Consider the following 24,762-nt stretch of genomic DNA (forward strand, 5'->3'; position numbering starts at 1 on the left):
TAAAAAGACAGATGATTCCCACCTGACAGCTAAGTGGCCTTTCTGTCAAGGCCCTGACAGCGTCAGCAGGCCGAGGATGGGCCGGACTGTGCCGGGCCAACCAGAGAGGATCAGGGGGATGTAAGTCACCAAAGCAGGAATTAATGAGCATTATAGTATTAGGTAAGAATAAGTCCCACCTTAAATCCCTCAGGATTCCTAAACAACTCCAGTAACACCTGTTACATACCCCGATGGAGGGAAGCAGAGGGGTTTCCTGATATAGGGATTTAATATTAGGCAATATATTCAAGGAAATGTCTTATTGTAAATAAAGCCTTGTGACTTTTTTCATCAGAGCAGTGTTTAAAATCTTTTATATTTTACCACTTTTAACTGCATGTGCAAGTTTTAAGTCATAAAGTCAGTTTAAAAAGAAGTCATGTGAAAGTAATTTTCACACTGTTGGTTGCACTTTTAGAAAGATTTTCAAGTCTTGATCAACTTCTTTTATACTTTTTATCCCCCCTTTTTATTTTATGTCTTACTGAACTGGTCCTTCGTTTCTATGCAGTTGTTCTTAAACTTATTGTTTCTCCCTACTGGTTTTTATTTATTGTAACATTGTATGATTGGACAGCTACATTTTATTTATGTATTATCTATTTTGCTAGATTCAATTAATTGTTGTCTATTTTTGTTTTTATTTTTGCACTGTGAAGCTCCTTGGGCTGCATGTCTGCATGAAAGGTGCTTAATGAATAAATAAAGTTTGAGTTTAACACATACTAGTGAACCCTACAAAATGTATTTAAATTCATCTAATCCATTAGTTTTTACCCAGTATAATGTGCAGCAGTTCCTCAGCTCGACTTCAGAACGTCTTTGTTATGTTTAAAAGTTAAATTTACGAGCAGAAAAAAGTTTAAGATGACAAAAAGTTGTATAACAGGACAACAAAACAGGGTCAAACATTTCTAGAACTTCTGATTCGTTCAAACAAAGACGAGTCAAAAGGTTTCCAGGCTGTGTTGGGGTTAAATGGGGAGTCATCAGCCCGTTACATCACCTACTGTCAGACAGTCATCTCTAAATATAAAAAGCTCTGACCACAACCAGCGTACAGGAAAACGAATAATCCAGTCCGAGCAGTAATTTGCTGGGCTATTTTTTTAAGGCTTAAATTAGAGTTTGCCAGCTAACCATGAGCTTGCAGTAAGCTGAGCCCTCAAACAGCGAACATGATACTGTCTGCAGTGGAATAACAATCCACCACTTAATGATACCTGGAAAGAACATCTCATTACTCAGTTAATCTCCAGATAACATTTTAACTTCACACCTTGAAGCTTGAAAGGAAACTCAGGAGTTTCCTCTGGAAATGGCATAATGTCTCAGTGACACAGTGAAGTCATATGACACATGATCGGATTTTTAATAATCTCCTTGTGGATTCCTGATACTCTTTGGAAAAAAAATAGATCCCCTGAATGTGTCATTATTAGATGATATATTTCTCTCTCTAATGTGAAGATGTTTTAAATAAATCCCTGAAGGAAACCAAAGATGCATCTTGCATAAGAAAAACATTATTATTCTCACTGTTTACATTTAGTTTTTTATTCTTTAAATATGTAAATATCACAAATATAACACACAATCTACTCATGCTTTGGCTGAGGAGTCTTCCAGTGGAGAAGAATCAGTTTCTGTGATAATAAAGTGACAAATTTTGTTACTTTGAGATTAGTTCCAGTGATTATTGTTGTTTCTGTTTGCTATGCCAATAATCGCTATCGTAGTGATCTGGCTGAATCACTGTTTCGAAGATTGAGCTCCAATAAGTGGACAGTTTAGGAATGATCATTAGTCATTTTTAAATCACAACACCAAAGATTCACTGGTTGTAGCTTCTCCGAGTGAGTATTTGCTTGTTTTTTTTGGTATTAAAAAATTTTAAATCTCTTATTTTGGACTGCTGGTTGAAACAAAACAAAGAATTTGAATATGTCAACTTGTGATGGGCATTCCTCAATATTTTCTGACATTTTAGACATCAAACTATCAATTAAAAAATCGTGAAATGCAACTCTGGGTGTCACAGTTGGATAAAACGAATAATTATATTTAAAAGTTATAAATGAAAACAGTTCTTTGAAACTTTGCATTGCCTCACTTTGGACTTCCATAAGAGAACAAAGTGTCTGAAAGTATTTATCGGGCAGAAAGCACTTGTCTTTTTTCTTAATTTATATTCCTAATTTTTGGATATTGAAACATAACCACCAAATTTGGCTGCAGATCTAATTTTAACCTCCTGGTTTTGGAGTTTAAAACTAAATCCCCCCCGTCACTGTTTGCTGAAAATGTAGCCCACATTTACTTTATATCACCTGTGTCTATTGAATCAAGAGATCTACCTCTCTGTGACCACACAGCGGACGGGGAAGTATTTTCTGTCGTTTGTTTGGCGAGTGTCCTCAGCGTGGGCTGAGAGGTAAAGCTCACACAGAGCGTTTTGGGGACGAGGGGAGGGGAGGACGCAGGCAGGGGGATAGACCTGTCTGAGAGGATACTGCTATTGAGTTGCAAATGAGCTTGTAATTAGCCCTTACACATTTGCCTGGAGGGAATTAGTGTGTGTGTGTATGTGTGTGTGTGTCATTGTGTGTTTTTTAACCCATTTTCCTGAGAATAGGGGGTGACGGTGATAAGCAGATAATACTAATTACTTCTCCTCCCAAGTGCTTGTTAATTGTGCTTGGTGTGGATTTATACAGCATGGTAATACCCCCCATTCCACACACACATACACACACACCTACACACACAAATGCATGCCCCCCTCCCTGTTTGCCTGATGGCAAAATCAACAGGTCATTTTTTAAGCTTGAGGCTCCTGTTTAAGCCACTAATTAATTATGCCAATTGGGGTTCCAGCATCCAGGCAGGGTGTGTAGTTTACATTAATTTGTAGTTTACCATGATCAGAATCACTAATAGGAAGTTAAAACCTACATGTGTTGGACATCACAGGTGATTCAGGGATTGGATCCTATGAATGGTAGGATATGTCAGGCCAACGGGCCAACAAGGCATGTCCAATGTCAAATGGTCCTTCAAAGCAGGTTGAGAACTTTCTGCACCCTTAGCAGCCTAAAGTCTGGAAACCATCACACAAACATGTTTTATTTACCATTCCCGATCATCAGGTGGCATATAAACATGTTGGTAATAATGATAATTGGAAGTTGCCAAGGCACGGCATGGTTGGCAGCCAGTTACAGCAGCTCCTCTCTGTGTTTAGTATCTTTAGTACTTGTTTTGTCTTTTTGTCTACACCAGTCTCAGTCCATATTGTGTGCAACATGTTCGGAACTTTCAACATTACAACTTGTACTGCTAACTTGGGCACCATCAAAGTTTCCCACAGATATTTAAAATTGGTCGACCTCTACTTGGTAGTAAAGATGAAAGATGACTTTACCTTGATGAAGAGCGCCTGAATGGAAGGTGTCAGCTAAGTATTGCCTTCAGGTCTGGTGTGCCATGTTCAACACCTGAATTACGAAAAAAAACAAGCAATTTTGTCTTTTCAGTTGAACTACCCTGCATCTGTTTGGACTGTCTGAAGAAGGTAACATCTGCAAACATGTAAAGTCGACACAGAAATGCTCTCAGGCTTCAGGTGGGGTTCAAATCTTGCTGTGCAGTGACATTGAAAACACTCACGAGTCACTAACGAGAAGTCGTGTAAGCTTTGACTCATCATCATGTCTCTCAGATAAGTCATGGTAAGAAGTTATGACTTTATAATCACATAATTTGGGGCTGAATGATATGCAAAATTAATGATGATGTGAGTTTTGCTGGACTTACACATTTAATCACTAAAGAGGGGATAACTTATCAATATTTGCCTTGTGGATAAGAATTTCTTCATAAATCTGTGACAACAGTGTGATCAGTGATGGTCAACGTTTTCTACTTCACAAATATACACAGTATAATTAACCCTTCTGAACCCCACCCCTTGTCCAAACACATACATCACATGTGTTCATCCCATCGCCATCTTATCATTCATCCCGTTCTAACGGCTTGGGAGAGCTTAGGCAGATTTTGGTTCAGTCTGCTCTCAAAGTGTTAAACAGATTGGGTCGGGGGGGATTTCTTGTAATGAAGGTAAGTGTGTGTGTGTGTGTGTGTGTGATGGTCAACGGTTCAAAGTGTCTGAAACTTGGAAGGGTTAGATTAACTGTGAGCATGATCTTCACTGAGCTCATTTCACCCCTTCTGTGCACACACACAGTCACACCTACCCCCCTTTCCATTAGCCCCACCAATCCCACCTGGTATTTTAATCTAGATTTGGATCTAACACGTATCAAATGATTGCCTACTGCTTATAAAGTAACTCTATACGCTTTCTATACCCTCAACTCCACTTAACAGCATCTCATGAGCAGATGTGGGAAGTTTCCTCCATGACTGGCGCAGGAAGGATTAGTCGGCTAGTTGACTGACTGAATATTAACGCTTCTAATGATTGATTAATTGGATAAAGTTGCTCAAACATGATAAAAACACTAACATTAATAAATGATCATTACCTGACCCATCTAAATCTTCTATGTCTTAATTGTAAATTGAATATTTTGGGGTTTTGTTCTGGAAAAATGCTCAGTCATAGTTACAACATTGAGAAAAATTCAAATTTGAAAGATTTCATTGCTATAAATCTATGCGGAAAACACATCATATGTAGGATCTTCATATGTTTTCTTCATAAACACTCAAAAAACAGCAAACATTTCATGACAAACAACTACTGTGTGAAGAACGATGACTCTTGAGACTTATTATAAAATGCACATGTTAACACCAAATTTACAAATAATTGAACATATTTTTATCAGATTCACATAGTCCAGCAGGAAATTTTCATTTCATTATATCCTTTAAAGCATATTATGAACTAAAATATTAAGTTTTTATGTTGTTTTTGTTGTTAAGGATTATTTAAAGTGTCATAGACAGATTTGCAGACAGAGTTTAAGTCCATTCACCTCAATTTAAACCAGATGATCCTTCACCTGACTGCAACCTTTCATGCAAAGTCTCATATTCAGTCCAGGGACTAATCTATGTCTGCCATCAGGGCCATTTACTGCAGGCTTTAGGTGATACTGTCCGTTTACATTCTTCATCCAGGCTTTGGTCCACGGGTTTCCCTCTAGGGCTCTGATGAACAAATGAAGCGTAGCATGTTTGCATTATAGCTGACAGATGCTTACTGGATCCTTAACCTGATTAATAAGAAAATTATCCTAAGGCTGATTAATGAGCTACTGAGATCAGAAGGATTGAACCAAGCAGCAGATCATTAATTCCTTGTCCTGGAGTTGCTCTGTCAGTACATCGATATCTAGAGGCGTTTTCATTATGTCTTGGCCTGGCTAGAGGTCGAGGAGGATCGCCTATAGGTGCAACCATGTCTGTTTTAATTACATGGGTATTAGCTGGTCGGGGATCGCTACAGCTTTGCGCCCCGACATATCCTCTGGGCCAAATGTCGAGGCACATGATACGGATTTAATTGTGCCATCCAAATGTGTGTTAGAGGAACTTTTAAAGTTGCCACTTGTGTATAAACAGACAGATTTATTGAGTTTTTCCTGCTGCAACATCTCACTCCATATACACTCTTCTCACAGTCCCCATCTCCAGCAGATCCCACCTATTAAATAACCTCCCCTGACTTGTTTGCTCACTGCAGTCAATGTATCCTCAGGTTAAGCCAAACAAGCTGATCAGCCAGTCACCTCTGTACACACTACCCCCCACTAAGAGGCTAATGGCCAGGACGTATAATCCTTCTCAAAACAACTACAGAGATGCTAATTGTATCTAGCTATAAATACAGTTTGACTCCCTGTCCTCTTTCTTTATTGGGCTCTACTCTGGAAACCTGCAGCCGCCTCCTCCTCTGCGCGCAAATACCAGGATCAGTTGGAGCTTTACGCGCGGCTGTCCTGTGAACATTTCCCAACTTCTCCACCGAGGAGGAACACGCAGAGATGTTCCCACTGCCGATGTTCACCCCGGACCAAGTGGCTCGTGTGTGCGAGAACTTGGAGGAGACCGGGGACATCGAGCGCCTCGGCAGGTTCCTCTGGTCCCTGCCCGCCGCCGTCCCTGGCTCCGCCGGGGAGGCGCTCAACCGACACGAGTCCGTGATGCGAGCCAGAGCGCTGGTCGCCTTCCACGGTGGGAACTTTGACGCCCTTTACCAGATCCTCCAGAGCCACAGGTTTACGCGCGAGTCGCACGCCAAGCTTCAGGACCTGTGGCTGGACGCGCACTACCGAGAGGCGGAGAGGCTCCGAGGGCGGCCGCTGGGCCCCGTGGAGAAGTACCGCATCCGCAAGAAGTTCCCCCTGCCCCGCACCATCTGGGACGGCGAGCAGAAGACGCATTGTTTTAAGGTAAAACGCCGTGCTGTGGTGCTTTAATTTAACCCACATGGATGATGGTGAACGCATGTGTTCATATTTTAAGATGAATCTCATCAGCTGCTCTCTGGTGCTTTTTAACCTGCAGCCTGGTCTTTGAGCTCTTAAGATGATAATGTTCAGAGCCCTGGTTATCCCTCTACCTTCTGCCCTGAAGTCTACTTAACTATTTTAGGCATGGTGGCGACTACCAGGATACTCACATGGTGTTAAAAGAGGTCAGACACTCTGACTGTGCCCCCTAAAGTTGATAAAAGACAAATTTTTAAATAATTTCCTTTGCCGTTCCTCAAAAACTTTGCAGTTTGAACGAACACCTTAATTAAAGTTTAATCTAATCTTTAAACTCAAGCCTGCAGGAGTCTAAATGAGCCTATGCAAAGACATTTATTCCATATTTAAGATCAATTTGATGATGATTCTTCTGCTAGAAACCACTATAGGTGTCAGAAACTAATAACCTGACGTGCAAAACATCTAAAAACACTCAAACATTTGTATTTTTTTGTGATATGGGTTAATTAGTAGTTAATTATGGAGCAAAAATGTTGTACTTGCTTACTTAAAGTTATGTAAAATTGAATTTGAGGGGAGCAGCAGCTGATTAAAGATTGGCTTAAAATTTGAATGATCCTGTAGGTTGAACTCTGTTTTCTTTTGCAGGTTATTATAAAAAGATCATGAAGTATTCACACATGTCATTTAGTCTCCTGCAGGTCTAAACTTTAATGTAGTGTTCATATTTGAAAGGAAGGTCTGCAAATCTGCAGCACGAGGCATCCACACTTGCCCTAAAAATGATTCGGAGGCATCATCAGTTTGCCTGCCCTTGTTTAACACTATGCGAGTGTCCTGGTCAGAAAACTTGCATGAGAGAGGAGAAAAAACAGCTGTTTACAAGATTTAAAGTTAAAATAGTGTTTGAAAGCACTGACATGCCACCTTGGCTCTTGGGTGTGTGTTTATATGTGTGAGCTCCCTCATGTGGCAGGGTGAAGTATGGTTCATAGGTGTAGTTAATCTTTAATAAACCTCAGGAGGGGCTATCAGCCTATTAAGCCCTTTAAGCATGATCCCATTTACTGGATGCACATTGTTATGTTATACTGATGTAGATTGTGATCATCTATTTTATTAATCCAGTCTAATGCGATTATACTGAGCATCATACGAGAGTGCTGAGATTATTGTGGTTTAATAGGATGATATCAAAACACCTTATGGTGTCTTCTAAAGGTTCTCTGTGTCAGTTTTTTAGGGAACGGTCAAGTTTTATTGCTCAAAACGTAATGAAGCATGAGCCTGAATGTTACTTTTGTTCTCCAGGAACGGACTCGCAGTCTGTTGAGAGAGTGGTACCTCCAAGACCCGTACCCCAACCCATCCAGGAAACGCCACTTGGCCCAGGCAACGGGACTCACGCCCACGCAGGTCGGCAACTGGTTCAAGAACCGTCGGCAAAGAGACAGAGCTGCGTCCGCAAAGAACAGGTACACTCAAAAATACTCATGAGCATGTTGGTTGTGAATAACAGGAAGAAAATTAGGCTCAGAATTCGCTGTTTATGTGAGTTATAGGTTCAGTTGGTCTGCTACAAAGCAAACATCTGATTTCATGAGGCAAATAGTCGACGTATGTCTCCACCATAAAAAAAGACTCCAATGTCGTCTCATCATCATCTCTCCCTTCTCTCAGACTGCAGCAGGATCCTTCCCTCCTGCCCTCTCAGAGCTCACCCGACGGCTCCCACCAGGAGCGCCGCCATCATCCACACTTGTTGCCAACCTCCCCTCGCCACCTGGGCAGCCCAGAGGCCAGCGACTGTAGCACGGAGAACGAGCGCAGAGGAACGGGAGCATCCACACCGGACATCTCTGTCAGCAGCGACAGCGAGTTCGAATCTTGAGACGACGGCGGATTCTTTTCAAGGACGAACTCTCTATCCTAACGTTATGTCAGACTGTCAGACATATTGTACAAGACACTTGAACTGTCGGCGGCTTTGGACGCGCTGGAGGTGTTCTCAGTGGGAGAAGGGCGAAGATGAGGCCACTCGATGTGGCTGTGAGTGGACATTTTCAGGGAAAACAACATGCACTTATAAAAGCACCATGGCACATGACCTCTGACTGTTATATGAATTAGTTTACAGCTGACTCAGCACTGTTGATAGGCAGATATAGAACGGGTACATAAACAACAGTATTTTCCAACGCTCAGAGTATTTATAGAAATAATGCCAATGGTCTTTAGATAATGTGAATTATATTTGAAGTTTTGATACTTTTTTTCAGTGAATATTTTGGGATAGATCATTTTCTAATAGTTATTATTATCTAAATTACATAATTCACTTGTATGGAAACTGTGAGGACACAACGAACAATGCCTTGAGTAGGCTATTAATATATGTAACTGTATTTACATGCACGTTAATGACTAAGTCACATAAACAATTGAATTGATTTATTTTAAACACAAATTAAAAAAATCAAGTAAGTGTGTGAGTGGTGGTGTTGAAGAAGCAAATTAACATGAACATATCGGAGTAAAGGTCCAAAATCCACCAATTTAATGTAAAAAAAAAAAACATGTAAAGGGTTAAAAAATGTTGTAATTTAGTAATCAGGTTATAATGTGCATGTAAAAATAGTGGCTGACCAATTAAAGTCATTTCACTGCCTTAAAAGGAAACTAAAGGCATCACTCTTTTACGGTGCAAACATATAATAATAACATAGACAGATGTTTAATGATGCGCATGTGCTGCTACAACACGACTGTGTTTTACCTTCACGGTTCTCTTGGTTACTGTTTCGGAAGATGTCCATCTCTTCTGTAGATGCTCCTGAGCTGCTCCGATGATCCCGCGGGAGCTGGAACAGACGAGATGACACAGCGAGAATGTAAAAAGCACTGGTCGGTCTTAACTCAATGTGCCTCTTACATTTGAGAACAGTGAGACCTTGTCGGACGTGATTGTGTCCTCGTGTCGGGACGACACGCTCAACGGCCTACTGTTTGCTGTCTTTCTTACGAGCGTCATTAATACAACATTACTGCATTTCAATGAAAAGATGTATTTTGTAAATGTTTTCTGTGAATAAATGAGCCTATTTTTATCCAAAGGTATGCTGACTCTGTGTGTTTATAAGTGTTAAGGCAGTGTGATAGGACATGGGCGACATACAGTCCATTAAATACAATGTTTTCTGCACTTCAACTGAGGGGGAACACTAAACATGACTTTATCTAACAGTTTCAAGTATTTGAACACTGAACTGAAATGTTTCGCAGCCAATCAATAGAAAATAATGTGGATGCACCAACCGTCTAAACATTTTAAGTATTTTTAAAACTCCCATCTCTGCCTCAGAGTTTAAGGCTGCCGTGCAAAGCTCGTCTTCGCCTTGACAAGGGTGAATAGGGGAGCTTGAGACAGAACCTTGGCTGGGGCCTTTCTGTGTGGACTTTGTGCGTTTTCCCTGTGATTGTGTGGGTTATCTCTGGGTATTCCAGCTTCCTACCATAGTCCAAAGACATGCACTTAATAGTTTAATTGGTGACTCTAAATTAGCCATAGGTGTGAATGTAAGTGTGAATGGTTGTTTGTCTGGTGGCTTGTCCAGGGTGTACCCCGCCTTTCGCCCAAAGTCAGCCCCACCGTGACCCTAAAGAGGATAAGCGGTTACAGATAATGGATGGATGTTCAAACCTTGACACACTTGACCAATCAATGCATAAACTGGGCGTTATTGATGGATTTCAGCCCCAGAGTGGTTTTAACTTTGTGTGCTTTCTCAACTCAAGCCTCTACTACCTGTAAATAGTAACATGTTAACATGTAACATTACTTTATGTCAAAAAGAAATAGTAACATGTTAACATGTAACATTACTTTATGTCAAAAAGTATAAAATGTTGAGCATGTCGTTGAAGACCACCAGGGGCCAACAGGCTGTGACTCTTTTACAAGTGTATACACTGTTATCCTGCAACAAAAGTAACAAACAATAAATTATTAAGTGTTTCCTTACACAACAATCATTCACTTTGCACGAATGAAGAAAAAAGTGCAATACTTTGTCGAGGTAGCCACTTAGTCCAGGATGCTTCAGCAACATTTTCTTGAGACATAGTAGGTAAACACAGGTGTTACCAATGATACTAATTAAGGTTCCCCCTTTTAGCTCCATTTTACTCTCTTGAGATAAATATCTAGCTTTGTACCTGCTAAATGCAACAAAACTTGCTAACCAGCTGACTTAGTTGTTTTTCTGAAGACGACTACAAACTAAAATTAAAAAACATAAACAGTTTGAGAACTTACCAATGTTTGGGGGCATTTCCAGGTTCCCAAAAATAATTTTCTCCCATGTTTGAAGATAAAATATTGTCCTTGTTAAACAGTGAAGAAGATTTTAAACCGTGCTCACCAACTGTTTACTAATCGAAACAAAGATGGCGGCCGGAAGTGACATCTTCGTGCGTTCGTTTTGTAGTCCAAAAATAAAATTAAGAAGCCAGGACAATGACATTAGAGTCACTGTAGGGCTGTTATTTAATGTTTAAAAGACACACGACGTGTTTTTAATTAAAATAATATAAATAATGCTAAATTCTAATATGTTTGACCAAAGAAGATGTCTCTATGGTGGTTTTAAAGTTCTAGAGAAGGACTACAAAACATACAAGGTAGGTACATTTCAGATTTATTTACATAGGATTATATAGCAATACACATAAAATACAGGCTACTGGCTTCTGCTGTACAAATATGGTAAATATATTACAGCTATTTTTATTGATATTACATATTAGCTATTCAAAATACAATAAAAATACAATGACAAAAACATAAACATGCAAATAATAATGACAAATTGAAACGAGAAATTAATAATTATATCATATGATATATGTAGACAACATACAACTATTTGAAATAGCCAAAAATGTTGGGACGCAGTGTAAAATGTAAATAAAAAATAAAATGCATCAAATTCAAAATGAGTGTATGGTTACAGAAATTTAAGTTTATCAGTTTGAACATTAAATGTCTACTTCAAATAAATATGTGTGTTCAAATGAATATAGGTTGATGAGGATTTGCATATCCTTAGCCTGTTTCCATTTATGTTTTAACATACACGACATCCCAACCTTTTTGGAGGCTACATTTTTAAGGAAGAAGAAGGAGAGAAGCAGTCTATTGGCTGAATATATCTTAATCATCTTAAGGCACAAAAGCTTGACACTATAATCATTTTCCATTATTTAATTCAAAAGTAAAATTGTTTATCTCTCTAGAGAAAGCAGTGGACATATGTGGACAATTGTGCAGAGGACATTGAAGGACAAAAAATGACATTTAATGAAGCAAAAATAAATTAATAAATGCAGAAATAAACAATTAAATACTTATGTTGGTAATAAATAGTCTGTGTCTTATATTTTGATTCATGTCCTTCATAGCTTAGCGATATGGATTAAATGTTCTTTTTTGTTGTTGCAGAATGAGAAGTCTAATCTAGAAGTCTAATGCTACCTGTTTCCTCTTCCCCGGCCACAGAAAATGGGCGTCCTCACATTCAGTGATCCCGCCCACGCTTGAAGGAATGAAGACTTCTGCTTACCTGTCAGCTCCAGTCAGTGCTAAATTCATGTGAACTGGTTATTTGTTAGTCGGACCCCTGTCCTGACAGGCGGGAGTATCTTGAGCTGTTTGTGGTATTTGTTTAAGCATGGACAGCGAGGGGAGAAAAGTGGTGGTCTGTGACAATGGGACAGGGGTAAGTGTCATATATATTGTACCATAAACTTGCTTGTTTTATTATCTTTCTTGTAGATATTAGCTTGTATTCAACATGTGTTTTTGATGCAAATCTACACCAGGTGTGTTAAACATCTGTGTTTTTATTTCAAAGTGGTTGCACTAAGAAGTTCTGGATCATGTAGTGGATAACATCTGAAGGGTGTGAATCTGTGTGCATACTGCTGCCTGATTCTGTCTGGACTTGTCAGTCTGCCTCTAATGTGCAAACACACACAGCCATAAATGGTTGTGATGCTTTGAACTGAGCAACAATTGGCTGAAAAGCAGGAAGAGAGATATGAGGTACTAAAACAATACTGTATTGCTGCATGTAAATGTTAATATCGAGGCATTGCAGTGAGGAAACGCATGAGTTATGAACCGTAGCTGCAGTTAGACACCAGCTGGGTCTTATTTTTGCCCCTGCCTGAAATGTATTGCATCCCTCCAGGCTAAGGAATGTGTATGGCCACAAAGACAAGTTGAGACACTACAATATGAGGTGTAGTCAGAGGTAGAGAGTCTGTAGCAAACTGCAGGCCATTTAAAAGCAATAAGACATGTTCAACTTGCCAAATGAATTATTCCACATGCTTTTAAAAAATTGCATTGTCTGTTAAATGCATCGTGACAATACACTCTGCGAATCATGAATGGAGCTGATTCATGAAAGGTTTAGTGTGCTTTAGCGTAATGTGCAACAATCTTTCAGTTTCAGTCAGCATATGAAAACAAGAACTTAAATCTTCAAACACACCCATGAAAAAACATCTCTACATATGTTTCATTCTCACATCCTTTCACAGTTTGTCAAATGTGGCTTCGCCGGATCCAACTTCCCCGACCACATCTTCCCCGCCATGGTGGGTCGACCAATCATACGATCCAGCACTAAAGTGGGCAACATTGAGATAAAGGTGAGGTTACCTTGAATTGAGAAGCTCCTTTGCTGGCAGCATTTGGGTTGGGATCATGTGCATATTTTTCCCAATCTGCTGAGGTCACCAACGTTAATACAGCCTGTCATAACAAAAACTGTAGTACATTTACTCAAGTATCGTGTGCAAATTTGAGGGAACATGAAGAACATGTGTACTTTGAGTTGAATATTTGCATTTAATGCAACTTTATATTCACTTTATATTCCAGTCCACTACATCTCAAAGGTAAACACTGCACTTTTTAGTCCACTTTATGTTTCTGACAGATTTACTTACTAGTTACTTTTCAGAATTTAAATTTTCACCTCCTACTTGTTTGGCTAAATAAACTATTTAAAAACCGTCTTGGATTAGCTGGAAAAGCAGAAAACAGGTTTATTTTTCTTTATGTGAGTGTCACTTCAAACATATGACGATCTAATAGACTACAATACATTGCTGTGGATTAGTACAGGACATAAAGCTGCGTGCAACATATACATTAATGCAACTTTAATATTCATCCAAAAACATCAGGTATAAAAGTAAAACACAGGCAGGGAACATTTCCTGGAGAATGAGTACTGCTTGGAGTATTTTAATAGCGTGGTATTAGTACTTTAGTAAACGGTTTAAATACTTCCTTCGCTGTCGTCTATATTTGGTTGTATTCTATGAAAAGCAAAGCGAGTGACTGTCTGGTAAGTCTAGACACACTCTGTAAGACTGGTTCAGCTCATTAAATACCTGACCTACCTTATCTCCTCCAGCTCTTCTTACCTCTCAGCTCATATTAAAGTGTCTTAGATCTGTACACCTGTTAGCATCTTAAGAAGCAGATCACTCAGACCTTTATCTGTGTTTAATCCTCACTGGACCACACTCAGAGTGAAAAGGGCACTAAATTGTGAGGTACTCCCTTTATAAAGATTACTTCTTGTCATTCTTTGCTTTTATTTTAACAATTAAGAGCTTAATCAAGACAAAGACACCAGAGTTTACAGGTTGTCTTTCTTTTTTTGGAAAAATCACATTTTTGTAAGATGTGTTGAAACAAGTTTTAGACAGAACAGAGAAAGAGTACACTTTAAACTGCTCCAGACTTCCCCCTTTCCATTTCCTGATCCTGTATTTATGCAAAGATAAACTGACCGACAAAGGTCAGCTCTTATCCTTTTAAATCCTCCCTGTTCTCCTCAACCAGGACCTGATGGTGGGTGATGAGGCCAGCGAGTGCCGCTCCATGCTGGAGGTGTCCTACCCCATGGAGAACGGCATGGTGCGCTGTTGGGACGACATGCTCCACCTGTGGGACTACACCTTTGGTCCCGACCGACTGAACATCAACCCAGCAGAGTGCAAGGTAGAACACGGCTGGAGATGGGCAGATGTTGCACTGATTTTTTGATTCATGCCAGATATTAAATGCCATTTGTAATTTGTCGAGAAGGATGCTTGTGTCGGGGGGGTTTGCAAGAAGTTTAAATGGTGAACCTTTCAAAATAAAACTAAGTTTGTACTTTAAGATCTTGCTGACTGAGCCCCCCATGAACCCCAACAAGAACCGGGAGAAGATTACAGAAGTCATGTTCGAGAAGTACCAGTTTCATGGCATTTATGTGGCGATTCAGGCTGTGCTCACTCTCTATGCTCAGGGTAAGACATCACATCTCTGTGGTACATTCATATGTAATAGATTACATCCTCCAGGACTGGAAATGTTTCATTAAATACTCTTTTCCTACAGGTTTGCTGACCGGTGTGGTCGTCGACTCAGGGGATGGCGTCACCCACATCTGTCCGGTGTATGAGGGTTTTTCTTTACCTCACCTCACACGCAGGCTTGACATCGCAGGACGTGACATCACACGCTACCTCATCAAGGTGAGCAAGGAGACATTAAGGTGTCTGAAAATTAGACTAACTAATCACCAACATGAACCCAGATTTACCGAGTCGCTTTTTATCCTCCATCAGCTCCTCCTTCTCCGTGGTTACGCCTTCAACCACACGGCCGACTTTGAGACTGTGCGGATGCTGAAGGAGAAACTGTGCTATGTGGGCTACAACATCGAGCAGGAGCAGCGCCTGGCCACAGAGACCACCTACCTGGTGGAGTCATACATGGTACTTGAATGTTCTTGCAGAGAGTTAGATGAGAAGATTGATACCACTCTTGTACCTGCATGGAAAATATGAAGCTAAGGCAATAATCTGGTTACCATAGGTTAAAAAGATCACCTACATGAGTGTCTTTTTATCCAACAAAAATGTGTATTTCCCCAAAATATCAAACTATTAATTTAATGTCACTTTAATGTAGAATTTGATCATAATAATTTGAAAAATTAAACAATCAGTGGTTTCAAAATTCAGTATGTCAGTTTATCAGACAGTGGACTGAATTTTCCTTATATTTCTTGTAAACAATCATATATTCATAGCAGGTAAAACCTTTCAAATCAGAAGTAGTTTTGACATCATGGCATCAATGACAATCATATTGAAATAAAGGCAGCATTGTATATATCTGGAAAGTGTTTTGTATGAAACACCCTCAGCAGTAGCTAAAATCAAAGGTTTTTCTTCACCGTTTCCTTTCTCTGGTGTAGCTCCCCGATGGTCGGCAGGTGATGGTGGGTGGAGAGAGGTTCGGGGCCCCTGAAGCTCTCTTCCAGCCTCATCTCATCAACGTGGAGGGAGCGGGAGTCGCTGAGCTGCTGTTTAACACCATCCAGGCTGCAGACATCGACCTCAGGTCTCCTCACTGTTGTCTTTATCAATGTCCTACAGCTACTGTATTACCATAGAAGTAAAACCTGCCACTGTAAACAAACAAAGCATATGATTTTCCTGTCCACCGTCTATTTTTCTGTACAGGGCAGACTTCTATAAGCACATCGTTCTATCAGGAGGGACCACCATGTACCCCGGCCTTCCATCCAGACTAGAAAGAGAGATCAAGCAGCTCTACCTGGAGAGAGTGCTGGATGGAGACACTCAGAAACTATCTGTAAGTAACACTGCTTTACCTGAGAATCTAAGCAATCTAAGCAGTTCCTTCACTGCAGTTTTATCTAAAGTTCTAACAGACAGAGACACAGAGAGCATAAAAGGCATAAAATATTGAAAATCCCCTTTTTTTCTTCACCTGTGTAGAAGTTTAAGATCCGCATCGAGGACCCTCCCAGGCGTAAACACATGGTGTTCCTGGGTGGTGCTGTGCTGGCCAACATCATGAAAGACAAAGACACCTTCTGGCTGAGCAAGGCCGAGTACGAGGAAAAGGGGCTGGGAGTGCTGCAAAAACTGGGAGGTGGAGTCAGATAAAAATAAAAGTAATAAAACAGAGAAAGATATCACCCAAACATTAAATTTTTTATATCTCACCTGTCATAGCCTGGCATGCAACTATTTTCTGACTTTTTTTTTTAAACAATCAGTGAGTGGAGGTGTTTTATTTTTTATTATTTTACAGTAAAATTGTTTGGGACACACTGAACAGACACAGTATATGGATGTCTGAAACTTCTTTAAACTTTAAAATACACTGTGGCTACTAAATAAGCAATTTGTTGTTTGTCATTTAAATTGGATCTCATTTCAACCTGCTCACGGGGGGATATGGTGCCCATATCTAACCCCATATTGTGCCCTTAATGGCAAACTTCTGTTGATATATGCTGGGAAATATCAACTGACTGATGCAGAAGATTTGAAAGGTGATCCGAGTATTTAGCCAAGGTGGAATTGTTGACCTGGACCATAGTTTCCACTTGGTTTGTTAGTGTTCGATGTTTTGTAACGACTGTTGTCCGAGACACCTGAGGTCTGGAACGACAGTCATTGGGGACACCTGAGGCCTGGAACGACAGTCGTTGGGGACACCTGAGGCCTGGAACGACAGTCGTTCAGGACACCTGGGGCCTGGAACGACAGTCGTTAGGGACACCTGAGCTCTGGTGTGCTAATTGTTATTTCTCAATATATTTTAAAGATTTTTATTCTGCATATGAGGATTTTTAACAGTATCATCTTTCTAAGAAGCTTTTAAATAGATCCACTGCTATTTTAAAATTAAAGTCTGTCAACATCATAGACACCATTACACCCTGAATAAACAGAAGCAGGGGTAACATGAAGTTATTTGCTGCCCTCTGGTGGTTCAGTTTGTCCAAGACCTCAAATCTGCAACACAAAACTGTATGAAACAACATAGTGAACAGATATTGCAATCTTTTTTATTGCGATACTGAGTTACCTGACAAAATACAGTAATGTGTTTTTACACTGAAAAGAAATAGTGAGCTCTCACAATGAACACATGCTTCACGCACGCACACGCACACATACACGCACACCACATCCGCAGAACTGTCACGTTAAATGAAAAAGCATGCAATAATGTTCAAAACACGTCATCGTTCTCAAAACGAACCTCCTCGGGCCGATTAAAAACTCCAGATATGTTGAAAATCCATACTTAGGTTTGATATCTACCCAACAAATTGAACAATTAAAAGTTAGTTGTTGTTTTTTTTAAATACACAACATGATAATTGGTAATGACACTGAGTTGAACAGTCAGTTGATGGTGATGACTTGCAGCAGGAGTCACCAGAAGCTGGTGACTTTTTATTTTTTACATTTACATTCTACCAGTCACCGTGAGGTCCTGGTTTTATTGGTATGACTTCCCTGTCGTTCCAGGTCGTGACGCGGTGTTGTTGTTGTTTTTTTTACAGTACGGCCAAGAGAAACAGTAGTAACTGAAAAGCAGTTGAATTGAAACGTGAAATGAATGCAGTTGTGAAGGGATTAAAGTCTGACTGGGGGAAAAAAAAAAGATTTTAATACATTCGCAAGTCTGTTTAAATCTGTTGCAGGTTGTCTCGGTGTGTCGGGTTTTAAAAACAGAAAGCTGATGCTTCTCTATCACTTCACTCCTACTCGCTCATTACTCCACCTGCCAAAAACACTTAATAGAATACGCGAGCAAGGAGGAGAGTCTGTGCTGCTTCTTCTTCTTCTTCTTCTTCTCGAAAAAGCAAAAATAAAACCATCTCTGTGGGTGATTCTAAAAATAAAAAACAGCCGATTTTTAAAGCTTCCGTCGAGCTTTTAAACCTGATTTCTTTCAAAGTAAACACCTGTTTGTATCACGTAATGGCCTCTCTTTATCTGGTTTTCTTTGTCACTTTGGTATTGAGGTTTGGTCTTGGCTATAAACACATCAAACTGTATTCCAGGGGGCACAGAAAGGTGCCGTTCTCCATCCGAAAAATCTGCAGACTTTTACACATAAAAGTGAAGTAATAAAACATCCAAGTGTCTTTTAGATTTTGCCCAGAACTATACTGTGAAAGGGTTACATCACCACCACCGCCGCCACCGGTGGACAATTTGCCTTCTCGTGTGCGTACAGGAAGTGATGTTGTGTTTCCAGGCAACAGTAGTCTCACAGAATTTGTCTTTGGATTTGAGCCTCCTCACGTTTTTAATGATGTAATCCCTTCATGGTATAACTCTGGGTTCATGTTTCAAATAACAACCAAATCCATTTATTACACATTTTCCATGTCACAAAAATAGTACACTCCTTTACACCAGCAGCCACACTGAGTGGTACATAGTACAACTTTTGGCAACAGTCCCTATGTTGGTCCTGCTCTGCTCTGCATGTTGGTCCATTTAGGGAAGAGTTTACCGTTTAAGGTCTGCTCCTAGTCTGGAGAAGGGCTGTAGTTTTTCACAACAAGTCCTGACCCACGACGAGACACAACACACCGCCGGAGAGAAAGAGACAGAACAAGAGAGAGAGAGAAAGCGAGCGCAACCATCCATCTCCACCTCCTCCTCCCTCATCCCTCCTTCCTCCCATTCCTCCCACTCACTCCTCACACACCGACTCGCTCAGGTCCACGGCGCCACCTCTGGTGAGCCGCCGCATCTTGCTGAAGTCGTGGTCGGTCCTCAGGTAGGAGAGCGAGGGGCCTCCCTCGCTGTGGCTGGCCAGGTCCTGGGGTTGGGCCTGAGGCGGCAGGGCCCTCATCTCGCCGCCGCTGCGCCAGTACAGGGTGTATTGCTGCGGGTCGGACACTCCGAAGGTGGAGGCGCACAGCTGCGCCAGGGCCTGGCTGGTCTCCCCGGCTCTCCACTGCAAAGTCCGCACGGCGCTCCGCTCCCCGTCCTGGAACAGTATCCGAACGCACCTCTGAAGGGAAGGAGGGAGGAGGAGAGAAGGGGGGGGAGAAAAAGGAGTTAATACATACTGTATTCATGAAAAAAAAAAAAGGTCAAGAGGCTTATGGAGGGAGGGCAAAAGAGGGGGAGGAGACAGAGATGGAGCCAGAGGGAGGAGTGAGAGCTGTGCAAACACAGGCTGGTAATCCACCACTACAATAAATGATTTCATAAAAGAAATTCTCTCAAAAGAAAGCTCCAACATCCCCCCACCACACACACACACACACACACACACACACACACCACCAGCAGGTCCAAGAGCTTTATATAAAAAAATCATCTCCGGGAGAGAGATTGCTCTTTTCTCTGTTGCCTTGACAAACTCCCAGTGTTTATTAATCCACTAGAGAATCACGTCCACGTCCAAGAACTGATCAAATATAATCCATTAAGCTTCGCTCTACCTCGGCGTGCTCTGGGTGAACTTCTCCCCTCCTGCACTTTAATCCAAACTTTTTTTTTCAAAAAAAAAAAAAAAAAAAAAAAAAAAAAGCAATCAAACACGCAACTAACGAGTCTGTCTCAACAATTGCCACTCTTCAAACACTTACCAGCAATTGTGCAGCACCTAAGCTATTATATAATGTCAGATCCAACCACCTACAGACGCCCGCACAACTCTTTAAACACACACACACACACACACAATGAAAACATACTGTACATAATCCTTTTAACAAATCTCGAGAAACCAGCGAGAATCCCCTTCTTTGCCACACAACACACATCCTACCTGTACACACAACTAACCCCCTCCTCACTCCAACACACACACACACAAACACACACACAGATGCACACACACACACACAGATGCACAAGTGTCCAAATATGCCCTTAAAAAAAAAGAAAAAGAAAGTAAGAAAAACACAGCAGCAGCAATTACAATCAACAGGTCTGCCATCATCAAAACTTACAGAGTCACTGAGCTCCTCGCTGTCCGTGTGCATATTGTGTTTGCCTGCTTCGATGGGTAGATGCAGCTCAATAAATTTCATGTTATCTGACCGCCCACTTCTTCATAGCACTTGGCTCACTGATCCCCGCCTGTGTCAGTGGAAAATCTGGCTGCCGGGTGAGTTAGATCGGCTATTTGAAGCCAGGAGAGGCACCACGTGACGAGACAGAAACGTTGTGGATGACAATGCCTTTTTTTTTTTCCTTTTCTTTTTTTCCCCAATGGCATCTGGTGTTACCGTTACACCAATCTGAGGCCGTGAGATGAGAGTGATAACAGGAGAGTGTAGGTTAAAAGTCTGTGTCTGTGTGTTTTAGTGCATGCCCTGTTGTGAGCCGGCGTTCCCCAGATCAGCGGATTACCTCTAAAAACGTCCAAAAACTAATCCCCTCAAATGAATTTGAGTTTGCACGCAAAAGGAGGGAAATCCAGGTGTCACCTCCTGTGTGACCTCTGCAAAATTCAAGTACTATTAGAGTAGAGGTTGTTGCTGCTCATTCTACCCCACCTGACATTGTAACAGATGTAGGATAATCTCAGCGCGGATGGCCATCGGTGTAATTAATGTAAAGTCTGACCTCTTTGGACGGATTACCGCCTGATTTTTGTTGCCGCTCGTGTCTTTTGTGACATAAAAAAACATAAGACAGGATCATGAATGGATGGCGAAATGTCGAAACAGCTTGTTGATGATTTGTAGGTCATTTCAGGCTTTTAAAATCCACATCAAACATTTAGAGACATAATTTCACAGGTTACACTTTTAACTAGTCACTGACCACTGGTGGAAGAAGAGTTTTGATCTGTTGATGTGAAAATACGATCTCCCTGTAGTGGTACTTGGAGGAATCTTGGAAAATAAGATAAATTATGACTAGTATTTTTATTTCATCACATCATGTTCATGCAGGTAGCGCGTACCTTGCATATATCCATGATTATCATCCAATAATCTTAGATAAATAATCTTAAATCGTGGCTCCAAACAAGAAATATTAAGGAAGAGACGTGCAGATCAGGAAAACCGCTTTTCCACCAAATAATCTCTGGTTCTTGAGTCGATTCAACAACAATCAACTATATCAATCAAACAATTTAACATCTGTCATGATGGTAAGTACTTGAAGAGCCGAGGCTGGAGGTTGGAGGTTGTAGACGGATTAAAAAGTTTGAGAAACACTGACCTACAGCGATGCATCATGGTCTGTAAGATCATTATATATTTGTAGTGACCTATGAGAGCAATTTGAGGACCATGAAACTGTAAAAAGCAAAAAAAACTGAGCTGTTTTCAGCTTTGTGACGAAGCACTTTCCGCTAATACAAGATGGTTTTTAAGTAGTTCATTCATCTTTAAGAAGTTCAACCCAAAGCTCAAAATCTGCCTCTGAGATGTTGTGGAGTCAAAGTATAAAGCTGCATAAAATGGAAATACTACTTAAAAATTGGACTTAATTACGGTACTTAAGTGACCAAATCACATATATATGATCAGCCATAACATCGCGTCCTAGCTTTTCACTGATTGACTGAACATTGTGGTGGTTCTTCTTCGCCCTTGGCCAAACTCTAACACCCCAGAACCCCATTAGTTGTTGCCAAGGTAACAATTAATGCAGATCCAAATAAACAACACCATTCGGCCCAGTTCTGTCTTATATACTTTATGACCTGTGCAACATCTGGAGTAAAGACAGTAAGGACCTCCTGCTGGTTGTTGTTTTACAGCCTTTAATCCACATTCAGCCACCTGAAACTCATTGTGGGTTCCAGTCTGTATTTCAGGAAGCTCTACCCTCCAGCATCGCATAGTTGGTGATTATTTTCTCTCTCAATACCACCAAAAAAAAAAAAAGTACATTTGATGTTTTCACACATCATCTTCTGCCATGATGTCATTCACATGTTCGAGTGGAGAGTATCCCATAGATTGTTTCGCTGCATAACAAGTAGGAGTTCCCATTGTCTGCACATCAATCAGCTCTTCACACGGGGCTGCTGTGTGTGACAGCTATAAAGAAGATCACTGCACAAACCCACACATGCTGTAACACTACTACAGTCCTTCTGTGTTGTACTACTACTACTACTACTACTACTACGATCAAAACATCTGGTACCGACCTGGCTCTGCTGGTTCTCCTTTTGTCTCTGGGCCTCTCGGCTCCGTCTGCAGCTCCACTCCTTCAGCGCCTCCTGGGCCTCCGGCGTCAGGCAACCTGAGAACGGCTGCTCCCTGTCCAGGCTCTGGATCAGACACAGGCTGGCGTACACACTGGTCAGATAGTACCCGCCTGGAACCAAAACAACCCAACAAGCAAGAGTAATAAAGAGTTGTAAACCTTCCACAGTAACAGTAAAGTACACGACTACCACTAGTACTATACTTTAATACGTAGTAGCAGTAACTACTTTAAAAACTGACTTTATTAAAGTTAGATATAGAAAGTTATTATAATAAAATTTTGTTATTATGTAGTGAAACTATTTAAATGATGAATTTAAGCGGGGAAAATGCTAAAACTTTACTTGTTGTAGCTTCTCAAATGTGAATATTTACTCGTTTTCTTAGTAGTTGTAGCTTCTCAAATGTGAATATTTACTCGTTTTCTTAGTATGTTATGAAAAATACATAAACTTTAAGGAGCTCTATTGACAGAATATGTTTATATTAGTGTATTATGGGGGGCTGCTGGGTAAACGCTGTAAAACAATCAGGAAATAACTTCAATTTCACTGATTAACCGGCTCTATCGAGGCCGGCGCTCACTCACTCTCATTCACTGTCTATGTCGCTCAACCAATCCTCGCTTTTTCCCTCTCTCTTGCATAAATTAAGAAGCTGGTTCATGAAATAAACAAAGCCAGATAGATTATCAGAGTTTAGTACATGAATACAGCTGGATAGTCTCTGATTTCATAACTTTTTCTAAAAGTTGTATCCGTCTCAACTTCTCCACAGCTGGTCGCCCATTCAAATGAATGGAAAAACCTGCTGCAGAACTCGTCTGAATGCGCCCTTAGTGGGTATATTTATATTTATTTATATGGAATGTTATATTGTATGAACGCTGTGCTGATATAGTATGGATTTAGTTTAGATTGTACCCTCTCCTCCGAGCCAGGACGGCTCCAGCAGCTCCATCATGTACTCCACCTCTATCAGGATGTGAGGCCGGTTACACTCCACAATCACGTACGACAACGATGGCAGGAAGTCGTCCCAGCTCACTTCCTGTCCTGGAAAGAAAATAACAAGAGGACAGTGTAGTTTTTAAATGACTCCCGCTCTAAAATCCAATAAAATAACAATATAAATATTTGGTCTCACCATGTAAGGACCCCATGGCCTTGTGGACGCACTTGCACACTTGCAGCAGCAGCAGAACTTTGTCAATAGGCGAGTGCGTCCTCTGCATCAAGACCAGCTTCTGCTTCACCCTCTCCACCCCACGGCTGTCGGGGACGCCCGTTCGAACCCCGAGACGCTCCATGGCGGCGTCCCCCTTCAGATGGAGCAGGTTCTTGGTGAGACGCTGGCAGGTGCCGTCCTGATTGTGCAGCTCAACCAGAGCTTTTTCCAGGTGGGACCTCAGAGGCCGGAGCACACAGGAGAACATGGCCCGCTCCAACGCCAGGTCTGAGCACAGAGGGAGAGTTTCATTATTTTGGAGACTGAAACCTGTCTCTCGACTCCTTTTTTTTCAATGCTGTGTGTTATTTATTTCATCATTTTCACTGTGTCTGCATACCCAGAGGCATTGGCAAGAGGCCCAGAAAGGTATGCTGATCATTGCAGTGGAATTATTAGAATGAATGAAAGTGTCAAAATCATATCATTTCTAGAAAATGTTTAATTCAATATGAGTTCCAAGCCCTAGGCCCTTGTCCTCCCCCCTACATGTGTTGTGTCTACAGTTTCTCTATGCTGGCATACAACCCGGCTCCAGGTTTACGCTGTGACAACTTCACTTAACATGTTTAATGTGTAGGAACATGTCTTAAAGTCTTCAGACCTCACGGCCCTGAATGATGTTGGCTTAGCCAGTTGTGCAAGTTTCCAATTAAATTAGTACAAACTAGCTGACACACAGTTAAAGTCCTGCTAACGCCAGAAAAGTGGGACAACCAAATTCATCCGTGCCCCGTCTCAGAATAGGTTGTACAAGAATCTCTGTATATAGCGACTTTTCGCATATATTATAAAGCACTAACGCGGTATAGACAGTCTGAAACATACTAGCTTGAGTCTAGTGAATCACAACAGCTCTGTGCCTGCTGTCTAACTGTCAGTTGAAAGTTAGCTAACTGTCAGTGATTTATTTTATT

At 41.0% G+C, this 24,762-nt stretch overlaps 3 protein-coding genes and 1 long non-coding RNA gene across 5 annotated transcripts in view; 2 read left to right on the plus strand and 2 right to left on the minus strand.

Moving 5' to 3' along the window:
- Positions 1 to 1,583: 1,583 nt before the first annotated feature.
- On the minus strand, positions 1,584 to 11,004 carry LOC113747617 (uncharacterized). The gene is made up of 5 exons (XR_003463737.1): positions 10,825 to 11,004; positions 9,286 to 9,370; positions 5,049 to 5,223; positions 3,467 to 3,539; positions 1,584 to 1,688 (listed from the first exon to the last, which is right to left on the minus strand). It is a non-coding gene; the product is annotated as an uncharacterized LOC113747617 (long non-coding RNA).
- six7 (SIX homeobox 7) lies at positions 5,920 to 9,292 on the plus strand. The gene is made up of 3 exons (XM_010747477.3): positions 5,920 to 6,467; positions 7,821 to 7,984; positions 8,190 to 9,292. The coding sequence occupies exons 1-3, from the start codon at positions 6,060 to 6,062 to the stop codon at positions 8,398 to 8,400; spliced, it is 783 nt and encodes a 260-aa protein (XP_010745779.1). The 5' UTR covers positions 5,920 to 6,059; the 3' UTR covers positions 8,401 to 9,292.
- Positions 11,005 to 12,087: 1,083 nt separating the features above from the next.
- On the plus strand, positions 12,088 to 18,212 carry zgc:101810 (actin-related protein 2). The gene is made up of 9 exons (XM_010747478.3): positions 12,088 to 12,286; positions 13,116 to 13,226; positions 14,434 to 14,592; positions 14,756 to 14,885; positions 14,977 to 15,113; positions 15,207 to 15,356; positions 15,842 to 15,987; positions 16,110 to 16,242; positions 16,389 to 18,212. The coding sequence occupies exons 1-9, from the start codon at positions 12,239 to 12,241 to the stop codon at positions 16,557 to 16,559; spliced, it is 1,185 nt and encodes a 394-aa protein (XP_010745780.1). The 5' UTR covers positions 12,088 to 12,238; the 3' UTR covers positions 16,560 to 18,212.
- rin1b (Ras and Rab interactor 1b) overlaps positions 17,455 to 24,762 on the minus strand; it is a 30,451-nt gene continuing 23,143 nt past the window's right edge. For both annotated transcript variants that reach the window (XM_027287828.1, XM_027287827.1), the window contains exons 9-12: positions 23,765 to 24,073; positions 23,542 to 23,673; positions 22,558 to 22,727; positions 17,455 to 19,443 (exon numbers count right to left, since the gene is read on the minus strand). In XM_027287828.1, coding sequence (XP_027143629.1) covers positions 19,120 to 19,443; positions 22,558 to 22,727; positions 23,542 to 23,673; positions 23,765 to 24,073 — 935 coding nt within the window. In that variant the 3' untranslated portion in view covers positions 17,455 to 19,119. The remainder of the gene's footprint in view (positions 19,444 to 22,557; positions 22,728 to 23,541; positions 23,674 to 23,764; positions 24,074 to 24,762) is intronic.

The sequence above is a fragment of the Larimichthys crocea genome, chromosome XIV (genome assembly GCF_000972845.2).
Source record: "Larimichthys crocea isolate SSNF chromosome XIV, L_crocea_2.0, whole genome shotgun sequence".
Taxonomy (NCBI): domain Eukaryota; kingdom Metazoa; phylum Chordata; class Actinopteri; family Sciaenidae; genus Larimichthys; species Larimichthys crocea.